The 14,919-nt window shown below is 54.0% G+C and overlaps 4 protein-coding genes across 4 annotated transcripts; 2 read left to right on the forward strand and 2 right to left on the reverse strand.

Moving 5' to 3' along the window:
* Positions 1-24: 24 nt before the first annotated feature.
* Positions 25-5,964, reverse strand: HMPREF1541_07475 (1,3-beta-glucan synthase component FKS1; the record flags this gene model as incomplete). Its single annotated transcript, XM_008721799.1, has 3 exons — positions 25-418; positions 470-5,858; positions 5,907-5,964. The coding sequence occupies 3 exons, from the start codon at positions 5,962-5,964 to the stop codon at positions 25-27; spliced, it is 5,841 nt and encodes a 1,946-aa protein (XP_008720021.1).
* A 3,074-nt stretch (positions 5,965-9,038) lies between these two features.
* HMPREF1541_07476 (uncharacterized protein) lies at positions 9,039-10,839 on the forward strand (the record flags this gene model as incomplete). Its single annotated transcript, XM_008721800.1, has 4 exons — positions 9,039-9,134; positions 9,182-9,219; positions 9,270-9,295; positions 9,344-10,839. The coding sequence occupies 4 exons, from the start codon at positions 9,039-9,041 to the stop codon at positions 10,837-10,839; spliced, it is 1,656 nt and encodes a 551-aa protein (XP_008720022.1).
* Positions 10,840-11,886: 1,047 nt separating this feature from the next.
* On the forward strand, positions 11,887-13,091 carry HMPREF1541_07477 (uncharacterized protein; the record flags this gene model as incomplete). Its single annotated transcript, XM_008721801.1, has 2 exons — positions 11,887-12,095; positions 12,209-13,091. 2 exons carry the CDS (start codon positions 11,887-11,889, stop codon positions 13,089-13,091), a joined length of 1,092 nt encoding a protein of 363 aa, XP_008720023.1.
* Positions 13,092-13,517: 426 nt separating this feature from the next.
* Positions 13,518-14,104, reverse strand: HMPREF1541_07478 (uncharacterized protein; the record flags this gene model as incomplete). Its single annotated transcript, XM_008721802.1, has 2 exons — positions 13,518-13,694; positions 13,736-14,104. 2 exons carry the CDS (start codon positions 14,102-14,104, stop codon positions 13,518-13,520), a joined length of 546 nt encoding a protein of 181 aa, XP_008720024.1.
* Between the last annotated feature and the right edge of the window lie 815 nt (positions 14,105-14,919).

The following is a 14,919-nucleotide window of genomic DNA, read 5'->3' on the forward strand; positions in this document are numbered from 1 at the left end:
TTAGTACCATGATTCCCTTTCTCTCTACCACCGCACGAAGCGGTTGCCACCGCCCAAACCGAAAGCATCAGATGGGAATGCATCACCACCATCATCACCACCAGCGGCCGATGTTGCAGCGGTATCGTCACCGCCGCCGCCACCGCCACCGCCACCAGTAGGTTGACTGCCCAATCCAGGGATGAGAACGGATCCAGTGACGGATGCCATGGTATCGTTGTTGTCTTGCCCAGTGGGCTGCATGAGGTCCATCGGAACTGAAGGCAGACCGGTGACGAAGCGCCGTACAATGACAGGCCCGACGAAGAGGACAACGAAGAGGATCAGCAGTACGAAGTAGAGGATCGCATAACGGATGACTCGTCTCCGTCGGAGGCGGGACTGCTTGATCGAATAGATAGGAGGCCGAATTTGACGACTGCGAATTTGTTAGTAGAGCCTCAAAACGTACAAAACCAGCAAGACGTACCTGGGACGGAGCCAGAAAAGCATGACGGAGTGGAACTTGTCGATGTACGGCACGCACAATGCCGGCAACATGATGAAGAGGATGATGTGACCGAGAATGAAGTCGGCAGCGAAAAAGCCGAGTTCGGTGATCTTGCAGAGATACTCACGAGCCGGCTGGGACATCGAGTGCCAGCCCATAGCATACCATTTGCCGGTCCACCAAGCGATGTTGGAGGTGTCTGACTTAAACTCACGAGTGAGAGCCAGGGCGATGACGAGCTTGAAGAACCACCGCTGCATAGCGACCACGGCAACCATGCCCAGAAGAGCCTTGGCAAAGATCCAGCCCTCAAGGAAGAACATCACTTCCCAGAAAGCGAGGAGCATGAAGACAGCAACACCATGAGCAATGGCGGCAAGGACTGAGCCGAACTTCTTGCAGCACATGCTGAGGACTGGGCCCATACAGCAAGCCATGGCAAATAGACCAGCCAAAACACCGGCATTGACAGCGATGGGGGCAAAGGCCACAATGGCAACGCGTATGAGAGATTGGGTCGCTGGCGCGGGATCGCGCACACCGGTCTGAGCGTTGATGAAGAGATACGGAACCAGGGTAGCCGCGACGAGAACAAGAGGTCCAACGATCTCGGCGAAGAAGACACTAGTAAGTCTTGCACGAGGGACGTCGCCAGATAGCTTCTCCGAGGGGCTTCCAAGAACCTTGCGCTTGAATCCAGTCAGACGAGTACGGGACAAACGGCAGAAAGCGATCCAAGAAGAGGCATGAGATCTGGAGTTGCCACGAGACAGCCAGCGGAGATAGTCGCGGTAGTCGATGAAGAAGTCGTTCCATGCAAACTGGTGCGGGTTGAAAATGAACGGCGAGATGACCAGACCGATCAGGGACACCCAGAACCAGATGAGCCACGGGAACCACACGGTGATGGTGGCGAAGAGCAACATCATAAGCGCTCTAGCACCCAGGTAGATGGATGGACCCGCGAAACGAGAGTAGAGGACACCGAAGGGGATGCGAGCCGTAGCAAAGCCACGACCAGTGCCGATATACCGCGCACCACCAAAGGACAGATCCTGCTGGATAGAGCTGGCGTAGATCTGGCAGACAAACACCTCAAAGACTGGAGAAGCAGACGCAAAGTGCTTGGCAAGACGAGTAGCAGCTCGCCAGAAGCCACGTTCCATCAGTTCCTGAACCACAAGTGGCACGAAGGAGATGAAGAAGACAATGAAGATCGATAGAACGCAACGCTCAACCCATTCCATGATGGGAATGAGGTTAGCACAACCAGTGGGCCTCAAGGGATCCGTAATGGGAACATTGCGGTTGTAGTCGCAAGTGATCGTCTCATGCTTCAAGGCACCCAGGTTGATTAGCACAATCATGAACATTTGCACCGACAGCATAATGAACATGTTGTTGATGTGGAAACCAGGATGGGCGTAGTAGAAAGACAAGAACCGGTCGAGTGGCAGCTGAGTTCCGAGGTAGTAGTACTCGCGAGAAAGCATCTGCTCGCCCATACCCGTGCCAATCTTGGTCGTGAAGTTGAGAATAGAGCCAAATCCAAGATCACGACCCTTGCCACATTGGTAGTACTCGCAGTGCTTGATACGGCCACCACGGAGAAGGGCATTCATACCGGCGTAAATATCTTCGTTCAGGTGCAGACCCTTCTGGGCTTTGGAAACACCACCACGAGTAGTCATGAAAATGCCGTTGAGGAAATCCGGATGACCATAGTGCAACTTGCCACCAATCTGAGCCAGAGTACGTGCAAAGAGGGTACCAAAAGTCTGTTCCTTGCCAGCTGCGACGTCACCAAGGACACCAATGTTCTCCGAGAAGATATACTCGCGAGCGCCGAGAATAGCCACAGGAGTGTTCTTCGTTGGGGGCAGACCAGGCGTGTAAGGGGAGACATTATCTGTGGTCATCTCTTCGAATTCAGCAAGAACACTTCGGATCTTCAGGCATTCTTCGAGGTAGTTGTCCTGGTTGGCATCGATGAGCTGGATATACTCGCCGCGGTAAAAGATAATGGCATGGTTCTGGTTGTCAGACTTTCCGTCACCAAGGATAGGGTTGCCAGAGAGTTGAACACGGAATTTAGGTCTGCGCATGCCGTTGTCGAGAATTTCAGAGTGGCCATCGATAAGTGCAGAGTACAATCGGGGCTCTTCCCCTTCGTTTGCAGGAGGCTCTTCATCGAGATAAGCAATCTGCAAGTCAGGATAAGCACGGAGCAAGAACTCGGTGTTCTCACGTTCCTCCTTCTTGAACTTGGCATAGCGTTGCATAGACACGACGATCTTGAACTTGCGTCGCGCCATGCGCTCAAGTTCGCGCTCAAGCTTGTCAGAGTTGCCGCCAAACATCTGGACAACCTCGGGATTCTCAACACGGTACAACAGCTTGATAGCACGGCTGTAGTTCATGAAACCGGAAATGGTACGGTAGAGAGTCTGCGAGCGCAGCGAAGCCCAGATACGTGTCCGCAGGGTGTACTCGGGAGCAGCCGACTTGAAACCGATGCAGTAGAATGGCAAATCATCAATCTTGCTCTTGGCCGTATCCTTCTCTGACTTCTCGTTGTCGCCATTGAACTGGGAGGTCTCATCAGCCAGAATCTTGGTATCCTTGACGAAGCAGTCCCATTCGTGCGGGTGAAGTTGCTTGAGGTACTCCAGAAGCGTGACACGAGAATATGGCTCATCCTCGCGAATAATCTCACGCAGAGACAACAAGATCTTCTCGCTATAGTGGGGAATCAGGACCGTGAAGGTAGGCATGTTGTCGACCGGGAGAGGCTCCGGGATGGGAGTTGATAATGACTGGGCGAAGAATGAAATACGGCGCTCGGCCTCGCTCTGCGATGGGAAGAACTCGGTTTTGAAAGAGTGGTCCTCCTGCGACACGAAGAAAGTGGGAGCTCGCAGAGTCCTTTTGCCCTCTTGCTCGGATGGAACTTGGTGATAAAGCAGCTTCTGAACATGGTCAATGGCCAGCAGATGCTCGCGATACATCGAAATAACAATGGCGTTCCAGACTTGAGAGATGAGTACCTTGGGTTTGTACTTGATCTCCATGTCGGTCGTAGCAAGGATTTTGGAGTAAATGCGCTTTGGCAGGCGGCTGAAGATGTTTCTCCAAGGCGTCCAGATCGACACACCAAGATAGAAGGATCGGAAGACGCTGAAGACGCAGTTCCAAATGATGTACCATAGATAGGTATCCAAGAAGAACAGAATCAGGTCCGTGAAGAACATTATTCCCAACAGGATCTGAGGCTGGTACTTGCAAAGGTAGTCTTGGAGAATCGCATCGCCCGCGCACCGTTGGATCTCGGTGTAAGAAAGAATGCGGATAGGATCGCGGAAAGACAGCGTCAGGAAGAAGTAAGACTCAGCCATCTTTGCCGCGAATACCATAACCCACAGACCATAGGACATCCACATGTCGTTTCCAGACAGGCGAGGATACGAGGCAGTGAAAGTCTGCGATGCGACGTACTGTCTCGAGTTGCGTTTGAGGTAGCTTCCAAAAAGTCCACCCAAAGGCATGATCGAGAAGAACAGGAACGTACCCAGAGCGATCAAGAACTGAACGACACCCAAAATGAGCGCAATTCTTCCTTCCTGGTTGATGATAAAGATGTAGACGCTAGGCCCAACATTGAGGACCAACATGCCGATCAGGAACAAGAGGCGCTTGGTAAGATGCTGAGCACCAGACCACGCACGCGGCACATAGAGCCATTCGACCAGGGTAGCGAAGATCTGGATAAGACAAGCGACAGTACCACCCAAGGCAACCGCGGACCACTGCGCAGCCGGATTTGGCTTGTTGTTGATCTGCTGCTGATAGTTGGCGGTATACAGCGTCGGAGAGTTGAAGGCAGTGTAGAACCAGAAAGTAGTAACGTGGATGACCCAGATACGGTTGAAGTTGGTGAGCAAGTGGAACCACGAGCGAGTCTCCTTGTAGGTCTTGAAGAATGCCTTCTTCCAGTTAACCTCGGCCAGCTTGAGGTAGCGCTCTGCTGGTGGCAGATCGCAGAGACGAGACTTGTCCTGCATGACGATGCGCTCAATGCCTTCAGGATACCAAAAAAGCTGGTTGATATCGTCGTAGCCGATGACCTGGTTGTGATCGCGTTCACGACGAACGTACTTGCCGTCCGCGATCTCGTAGCATTGGTCGCGACAGTAGGAGTAGATAGGAGTGATGATGTTGTTAAGATAGGTGCACTCTTCGACCGGCTCAACACGGTTTTGGCAAGCAGGAGAGTTCAGGTAGTCATCGGCACACTTGAAGATGAAGCACAAGCACTCGGGCATGAAGCGGACCTGATTGGCCTCCCCCCAGCAGAGGAGGTAGAGGGAGATCTGGCGAGCCCGCTCGTGCTGTGACATCTTGTTCATGCGGGTCTTCCAGCGGTACTGAGCAGCTTCAAGCGAATTGTCACCCTCGAAGGCTTCCAAAGTCTGCTCCTCGTTCTGTGGGTTTTCCTTGGCCTTCTTCGCCGCAGCCTTCCTCGCTTTGCGGGTGCGACGGCTGGCCTTTCCAAGCTTCATGTTGGCAAACCCGACAGCATCATCGAGATCGAGGTGAGCAGCAAAGTACCAACGTCGGTAGTTGGCGTTATCACCACCAATGTAATCAGCATGCAGAGAAAGTAGAGCCTGGTTGGGTGTCATGCGAGACGCACGAGAGTCTAGAAGCGTCATCATGTGATCGTACATGTTTCGCATGCTGTCGCGCTGGAAGCCAAACTTTGCCGTCAAGTCAAGGAAGATGTCCTCAATCTCCTCCTTGGACAGAGGAATCTGGGCATCAGATGTCCAGGCCGGATACGGCTCCCGAGATCGCTGACCAGCAGGAAGGGCATTGTTGTAATCCAGACCATAGACAGGGGTCGAGGCACCAGAAGAGCGGTTGCCGTAAGAGATCTGCGAGGACGGCGGACGGTAGCCACGACCTTGATCGTAGCCACTGTTGTATCGCTCATCGCCACGACCATAGTAGTCCATCTCAGCGGCGCGAGCCATGTCTGACCTCATTGTGAAATCGCTGAAAGTCTCCGAATCCTCTTCGGAGTCATGGCCTCGACGACGACCACGGGGCTGATTTTGGTGGCCTCCATTCTGATCATAGTATTGGTTGTCATAGTAGTCATCCTGGTAGCCGTTGTGGCCCTCGTAGTATCCACCGTCTTGATGATATGGATTGGAAGAATCAGCGTTGTAGTAGCCTGATTCGTCGTAGTAACCGTCACGGCCGCCTTGGTGTTGTTGTTGTTGCTGCTGACGGGGATCGTAGTATTGATCATTGTAACGATCATCGTAGCCATCTTGATAATAGGCGTCATTTCCGCCATGACCACCTTGGGCTTGGCCGGCATAGCCGCCTTGTTGACCATAGCCATCGCGACCGTAGTCGTCCCGGCCGTAGCCATCATCGTAATGGCCACCTTGGGGATGGCCAGACATGATGGGTAGGAAAATATGCTGCGATCCAAGTCAGTAAACAATCCAAGGGAGAACAAGGCTGAAAGGGGTGAAAATACCTCAGATACTGCTCATCGAAGCTTGATCAATGTTGATTATGATATGTGCAGAGTCTTTTGAACAATGAATCAATGGATGATGAGTGCTGGACGCAGATGGGTCGCAGCAAGGATTAGGCGTTGGTATTGTTTGGATTAGGATACAAGGAGCGTAGAGCCGTGATGCAGATCCGATAATTGAACCCGAGCTTGAGAGGATGTTGTGAAAGACTGAGATAGACCTCTCAGAGGTAATTCAGCAGAGGAAGGTAGCGGTCGGGTGAGGGAGAATCGGTCGCAGGTTGTGTTGTGGTGAAACGAATGTCCGAAGGGGTGAGTGTTGGTTGCTCAGCCAATGCGGAAGGCGCAGGAGGCAGGACGCGGTGCGCGGCAGGGGAGCCAGACCACCCCAGAATGCGGAGTACGCGGTTCACCTTCTTTGTTCAACCCTTCAAACGAATGTAGAAGAGTGTACAAGAACAAAGAGCGAACGACTGTCAAGAGGGTAGGAAACGGCAAAAAGAGGAGGATGGGAGCTGGCAGTGATTGAGATGCAAAAAAGCTGGGATAAGGAGAGGCAGGAACGCTGGAAAGAGTTTAGGGGCAGGATGGACGCCTGGAAGAGGGAGCACCGAACGGTTCCAGGGGGGATGTTGACTGCGGATGCGGCGGGCGGGACTGGCTGCACTGGTCGACGCAGAGATTGGGAGGGTGGACCGCGACCAGGGGCCATGCCTGCGCGTCTTGATGCAGCCCGCCGTCGGCCGTTGACCAGTCAGCGACCCTGAATCTACGCCATGGACCTGGACAAGCTTCTCGCCGGCTGTTACTGCTAGACGGTGGAGTCGCCCATCATTTCTACCATATCAGCGGTTGGAGCTGCCGTTCCCTTCCATGCATGCTGCATTCCGACGCCCGACCTCTCGTATCATTGTTCACGTATCTAGGGTATCTAGACTTAGTATATTATGCATGTTGCAGTATCTTGTCCGTAGCCAGATACTGGGCTGGAAAGTGGCCGGTAGATCAGAGTGAGTGGGGTGCATGCCTGCTACACCATCTGAGAAGTGCCCCGAGCGATCTTGGGCAGTTCCAGGTTTGCCAGCATGCAAAAATCAAGGACTGCCGTCACGCCAATATGCAAAAGGCAAGCTGTGGGGGGCGATACCCGGTACGCGAGTGCCGTAATGCATTTCATCACCACTCTACAAATACCGTATGTTGTGGATATGTTTGCCACTGCCATACTACTCCGGATCATAAGCAGATCTGTGTCTCATCCTCTAGAGTCTAGAGGCAGTTGGCTACGGACCGTTGCAAGCTACGGCTACGCTGGATCACCACGTTTCTGAAGCGATGCACGGATGGGCAGAGCAGAGCAGCCCCGGGCGCGCAGAAACGCGTCTTGGATTGAGGCGCAGGCCTTGTCCTTGATTCGCAACGACCGGTGATTTGACTCGATGGAGCCGAACGGGCTTAAGCGACCGAATTGGAACAGTCCATTATGCTCTTGATCCTGCTACTTATACGTACTGCATAAGACACCACACCGATCTTCAGCACTGGGTGCCGGCTTCTTGTTGATCTTTGCGGCGAGACTGCTCCGAGTGTGGTGTATCTTTCTTTAGATAAAGGATTTTCACCCACCTGGTAAAAGCTAGACAGCTCAAAGGCGTTTAGACGAGGAACCACAAGTGAAACCTAGTACATCGGTATCGGCGATTAGTGGGTGTGGCGAGTGCTAATTAAGGTTGGCATGAGGAAAAGGGGCAGGCCCACCGGCTGCAGCTTGGCGGGTGGCTCTTTGCCCGCCAGCCAATTTCCGAGGTCCGGCCAATTAAAAACTCGTCTTATCGGCGTTGATCGTCCCTTAAGCTCCATATTCAAGACATGCAGCACAATCTCTGCGCTTGTTTCCCACCTTGTCAGAGACCGGAGGAGGAGCACATCCTCAGCTTCCGGCGCACAGCAGTACGAGCGCTCTACAATCTCGTGTTCGCTCAAAGTTCGAGAGAGGCGCACTTGGTACTCCGTACAAACGCAGGCCCGGATGTACATAGTGGCCACATGGAGCAGCATTCCACGCAGTAAATCCGCTGTATTTCAGCCTCTTCTGGCTGGAATCCGGCACGCACAGTATGTGAGCCTCATACTGCGTACATTCAGAGTCATAGCTGTGCTTCGTCCAATAGGTTATTCTCATCAGATAGCTTCTCTCGTAGCAGGCATGCTGTACACAGTCCCTCGGCCTACGTTGGCCAAGGTCGGACATCCGTTTCCTGTGGCCAGCGATCAGTTCCTATCCTATCGTTATCGACTCGATACCAAGCTCTGGGATGCAATGTTCAAGTGGCACCAAGACCGTTCCAAGCATTGACAAGCTCGGAATCGCAGCATGGCAAATGTCATGAGGGGCAAACATCCCCTCCATGAACACAAAATAGTATATTCGAGACTTGCGTGTCCAGCAGTAAAGTTGTAGACGCGTACTGTCTGTGCAAAAGTACGCGTGTCTATCGGCATCAGTCCTAAGACACCTTGAACGTTGAAGAGGATTCAAGCCATACAAAAGAAAATCAGGAGCCAAAAACGCGTTCCTCGCCCGGGCTGTCCGACTCGGCCTAGCCACCCAGCATCCGTTGCGTTTCCTGTCTAGTGAGGAATTCAATTGGCTGCAATTCGTTTGCTTCTAACCGTGAAAGCCTCAATTGACGCCTCAACCACCCGAAGAGGCCTAATTCCTGCTCTTCGACCCTGAGGCACTTCGAGTTGTTACATTCCACTTGCCTCCCCTACGACTCATCCCTTTCTATCTCTGAACAATCCCACTTTCACGACACTCGTTCGGCGCACTGCCGTCACCATTGATCTTTCGTTCGTCTGCACTTGTTGCAGCATTTGATTGTTTCATCAAGAAGGCGCGACGAAGCGCAGTCTTTATTCGCCAGCTCCCTCCTTCGTTGGACTTCAACCCTTTAGATTGTACCACCGTACCACAACACTCTGCGCATACTCATCATGAAGACAACCGGTATTATTTCGACAGCACTCGCTGCAGCTGCGCTCTTTGCCAAGTCCGCTGTCTCCGCTGATGTTCCCTCGATTGTGATCAAGGTATGCCAATACTCGAGCAGCTCATGTACGCAGGCTTAATCTCTTAGGGTTCCAAATTCTTTTACGAGAACAACGGCACACAATTGTGAGTACGCAACCAATTCTCGTCTCTAGCAGAAGTCTAACACAGCCAAGCTTCATCAAAGGCGTTGCCTATCAACGTACGTGCTGTCCTATACTCTCGTCGAATCCTACCTAACCTGTTCAAGAGGAATACAGTGCCAATCAGACCAATGCCGCTAGCAATGATACCAATACAGACTACGTCGACCCTCTCAGCAACCCTTCCAGCTGCCAGCGAGACATTCCCTACCTGACACAACTGGGCACCAACACCATCCGCGTCTACGCCATTAACCCTACAGAGGACCACGATGAATGCATGAATGCTTTGGCCGATGCTGGTATTTACGTCATTGCCGACCTCTCTGCGCCTGGCGACTCGATCATTCGAGACGACCCGAAGTGGAACGATGATCTCTACGCCCGCTACACCGCCGTCGTCGATACCATGGCCAAGTACACCAACACTCTCGGCTTCTTCGCTGGAAACGAGGTGTCCAACAACAAGACCAACACCGATGCCAGCGCTTTCGTCAAGGCTGCGGCGCGCGACATGAAGGCCTATATCAAGCAGAAGAACTACCGCACCATCGGTGTGGGCTATGCCACCAATGACGATGCTGATATCCGGGAAGATCTGGCCGACTACTTCGACTGTGGCGATCGCGCTGATGCGGTCGATTTCTGGGGCTACAATATTTACTCCTGGTGCGGCGACTCCAGCTTCCAGGAGTCTGGCTACGATGTCCGCACCAAGGAGTTTGAGAACTGGAACATCCCCGTCTTTTTCGCCGAGTACGGCTGCAACGAAGTCCAGCCTCGTGAGTTCACCGAAGTTGGCGCTCTCTACGGTAGCCAGATGAACGATGTCTGGTCTGGTGGTATTGTCTACATGTACTTCCAGGAGGCCAACAACTATGGCCTCGTTTCCGTGGACGGCGATTCCGTATCTACTTTGGATGACTTCAACAACCTCGCCACCCAAATTGCGAGCATTGATCCCACCGGTCCCAACTCCGCGGATTATAACCCAACCAACACCGCTGCGGCTGCCTGTCCTTCTGTTGGCGATGACTGGCACGCTCCATCGGGGCTCCCGCCGACCCCGAACCAAGAATTGTGTGAGTGCATGTACAACGCCTTGACTTGTGTTCCCAACAAGGTTTCGGACGATGAGATCGGCGACCTCTTTGGTATTGTTTGCGGTCTGGGCGACACGGTCTGCGCCGGCATCAACACAACCAGTACTGATGGGAAGTACGGAGCGTACGGCATGTGTAACCCCCAGCAACAGCTTGGTTGGGCCTTGAACGTCTACTACAACCAGCAAGGCGCCCAGGGCAATGGGGCTTCGGCCTGTGACTTCTCTGGCTCAGCAACTACTCAAAAGCCCACCAAACCAACTGGCCAGTGTGAAAATCTTATCAGCCAAGCAGGCCAAAATGGTCAGGGCACTGTCACCTCTGCGCCCACCTCCGTCAGTGGTAACGGCAATGGCGGCAGCGGTGGTAGCTCCAGCAGCTCCGGCTCTTCCAATGGAGCCCCTGGCGCAGTGTCTCACTACAGCAACGTTGGCTTCATGCAAATTGCGCTGTATCTGACCATTGCATTCACCTCTGGCATGGGCATGATTCTTCTATAGACGGCGGTCCATGGCTGAGCCAGGAGTTTTGGATGGAGAACCATTTCTCTCTTTGCATTGCGTTGCGCGGCATGGGATATCCAGTCGATGTAATCTGAGGTGCTGCTATGAGCAGCACGGGAGAATGTTGACCTAGTAGTGTACAGACAGACAGGCAGGCAGGCTTTCGAGGATGAATTCAGGCTTTTTCAAAATGTTTCCTCCGCAAATCGTGCATCTACTATTGTTGAATCATCTTTTCGCCCACACACGGTGTCTTCTCGCCAGCACTTCGTGATCTGACAGTTATATTCACACGATCGACATTGTCAAACTGCATCGCTAACTCTCATCGACACCCCCCAGGCCTGGAACACAGAACTGATGCCTTCGTAACAGTGAACAACAAGTAGATGCTGCATCATAGCCCAGATGTAAGCTTGCCGACCAACTGTTACGGACTCTCGGTTGGATTAAGACGCCGAATTCGCACTTTTGCCGCGTGCGAAGAGATGAAGTTCGTGAACTATGCCCCTTTGGGAGTAGCCAATATCAGATTCTACTCGGCGCTTCATCACGAACCGAAACGCCTCCCGCCACGTTCATGACCTCGACAATACGCCTCTTGGCCGTCATCTGGCCTATATCGGCGACTACTATGGCAGTCAGCATGTCCAGGTGGTACTGTACTGATAAAGCACACAATCACAGGCAGACTGAAAGTGGCTGTGGCTCCAGTGTCCCTGCTGCCAACCCTTGGCTTATCCACTCCAAGCTTCTCAGCAGCGATTGACATCTTCAGCGATGCCAGGTCAAGCCTTTTGGATGTACCCGAGGGTTCCCATGTTGCTCGGTCAAACAGTGTACGAGATCCGGCACTTGAAGCATTCTCTGACCGAACTAACGTCACCCGCCAAGCGACAATGCATTCCCTGTGTGGCTGTGTGAACGCCGTCTGGTTCCTTGAGGCCGGAGACTTCTTTTCATGTCCTTTTCTTCCTCTGCATATGGTGTATATATAGGAGTGTTTCTCCGCCGATCTCAAATTCGCAGACTCGTTCTCTCACCATGGCAGAAGCATCCCCCCCAGCGGGCTTCCGACCCTCCTTCAGCAACTGCCAGGACGGTGTGACCGACCTCTGCCCCGTCGAAGCGACAATATATGGCTCCTATCTTTCGATTCCCGGCAATGCCGTTCTCGTTGCCGTCTTCAGCATCTGCACTCTGTTCCAAATCGGCACCGCGATCCATACGCGCACGCGCACTTATTCTTACAGGTAAACCTCACGATGCGACACAGAAGCCCTTGTAAAAGCGTTACCCCATCCAGTGGCCGCCCAATATGCCATCTCATGATAGACACGAACTAACCCACTCTTCCCACCCCCAGCATCTGTCTCCTAATCGGAACCCTCCTCGAACTCCTCGGCTACACAGGCCGCCTCCTCCTCCACCAAGACCCGTGGAACTTCGCGGCCTTCGCCATGCAGATGTGCAGCCTCATCGTCGGCCCGGCCTTCATCGCCGCCGCCATGTCCGTCACCTTCAAGCACCTCGTCATCTACACGGGCGCGCGGCACTCGCTCCTCAAACCGCGTCTCTACCCGTGGATCTTTGTCGGCACCGACTTCGCCTCCATCGCCGTGCAAGGCCTCGGCGGCGGCATCGCCAGCGCCGGCAGCTCCGACGACGGCGGCGACACCTCGCTGCTCGACATTGGCGACAGCCTGCTGCTCGCCGGCGTGGCGTTTCAGGTCGCCAACATGGTCGCCTGTGGCCTCCTCATGCTGTGGTTCGTGTGGCGCTACAAACGTGCCCAAAAGGCAACAACAACAGCAACGACTACTCCCGCGCCCGCGCCCGAGAACGAAGACACGGATTATGCCGCCGACCGCCACGCCCGCCCGGCCACCGCACAAGGCCACTTCCGCGCCTTCTGCTACGCGCTCGTCGCCGCGTACCTGGCCGTGCTGGCGCGCTGCATCTACCGCCTGCCGGAGTTTGCGAGCGGCTGGGGCTCGGAGCTGCAGCAGAACGAGACGACGTTTTTGATACTGGATGGCGCCATGATTGCGGCGGCGGTGCTGGTGTTGACGGTCGCGAGGCCCGGCTGGCTGTTTCCTGCGATGGAGAGGTATTCGAGGAGTAAGAAGACGAGGGCGCGCGAGGCGGCGGAGAAGGAGAGGGAGAGGGAGAAGGGGAAGGCTGATGACGCCGTTGGTGGTGAGGAGCTGAGGAGAGACGAGGGTCGGGGGGTGGGGGCCGCGGTGTAGAGAGCGCTTTCAGGAGTTTATGAAACGAGTTGAGGATATTAGTGTGCTAGTCGCGTTGACGAGCGTCGGCGTCGGCGGGTCGGGAATAGATGGACGGGAATAGATGTTTTGCATTTGGATATCACCATAGACTAGAGTTGACACCAATGTGTGAATACCACCATACAGGTAGGTTTGTCGTATGTTTGAACCGGGGAGAAACCATTGAATATATATATTTGTACATAAATAGGCAGACCATGCTGCTGCCTCCCTGATTTCCGTGTCCATCTAGCGATCTCACGTTCCATTCCTCGCTAAAGATTGCAATACCTATTCAGCACGAACGCCGTCCCAACCATCAGAAGCCGAAATGTGGTCTACAACGCCAACGGCGCTGTAGCATTCGCCCAGCGAGCGCTTGCGCCCGAGCTGGAGTTCGCGCTGCTATGACCGGTACCCCAAGCGGCCGATCGCGGTGGTACGCGGGGCTTGTTGCTCGGCCCAGTCCAGTAAGTATGTCCTGTTGCGGGTGCGGCCGTCACTGCCCTTGGTTTTGGGGATCCTGCGCTTGGAGCAAGGCGAGGTGCCGGCAGCGCCGCGGGTGCAGCTCGCGGTCTCACTCTGTCGTATGAGATGGTGCTGCGTGCTCCTGGTGGCCGGACTGCTCCTCCGCCAGCTGTGGTGTGGTATTCGTCCTCCTCGGAGGGCGGGTATTCGTCGTCGTATGGATGCCGGTGTTGATGATGGTGGTGGTGAGTGGGCGAGCTCGTGCTGCGCCCCTGGCTGCGCCCTTTTCTGCTTTTCTTTGGGTTGCCTTCTTCGGAGGTGGGTGGAGTGTGTTGGTTAGGGTCGAGGGTATAGACAGGACAGTCGGGGATTTTGGGCTTGGAAGGCCCGACGGGTGTGCAGGCAAAGTAGGCCAACGGGTTTTTGAGAGCAGCGGCTTGGTCGGCACGGGAGACACGAACCACGCGTTTCTTGGGCGGGGCTTTCACCCAGCCCTTGCCGTCGGCGGAGATCATCAATGGCATCTTTGTCGGAGGTTCAGAGGTTCGGTGGTGTCGGCGATCAGGCTATCTAGTTCAGTGTACTGCTTCGAGAGGTTATATAGATGTTTCTTGTGACTGTCGACGATGTTGAGCTAAGTTGTGAGTGCAGGAGAGGGCAGATGGCGCAGGTGTTGGCTCCGTGGGAACGTTTTGATGTTTCCCAGCCACCGCTAATAGTGAGGTGGTTGGGATACGAGATGAGGGCATTGGCCATGCCACTGACTTGTGATCAACTTACAGATGGCCCACGACTGGTTGCTGACGCACGGATACGTCGCTGTCGGCATGATTTCGTGGCACCAGTGAGATGGTGTTGCATTGCACACCGTTCCTGCATGACCGCGCACACGCGCAGCCGTCGCTGGAAGTCAACCAGCCTTCTTGGTAGGCATGATTCTGTTGAGCAAGGAGTCCAAAGAGGCACAGGTAAACAGCGGAATTCTGAATACCAGCCAGAAAAGGATTCGCGCCGTAGTTATCAGTGGCATGAGAGATCGGTGTCGCTGCAGCTCAAGGTGTTGGTCTGTGAAATTCCTTGGCATAGATACAGAAGGAACTCGGTAATTTCTGTGTCGAGCTCCCATGGCCGGCCCCTTTTGATTTCTCTTCACTTTCAAACACCATACTCACCTTTGCGCATCCGACAAGACCTCTGGTGGCGCGTCCCAGCCGCTGACATGACGTGAAGCAATATCGAGCGCGACATGTTTCATAATGGGTCTACAACTCTGGCAAAGGCCGGCAACGGGCCTGCGTTTGGGCTTCTTCCTCTCAGCCCCGGGACATTCATGTTGTGC

Source organism: Cyphellophora europaea (assembly GCF_000365145.1).
Source record: "Cyphellophora europaea CBS 101466 unplaced genomic scaffold supercont1.7, whole genome shotgun sequence".
In the NCBI taxonomy this organism is placed as follows: domain Eukaryota; kingdom Fungi; phylum Ascomycota; class Eurotiomycetes; order Chaetothyriales; family Cyphellophoraceae; genus Cyphellophora; species Cyphellophora europaea.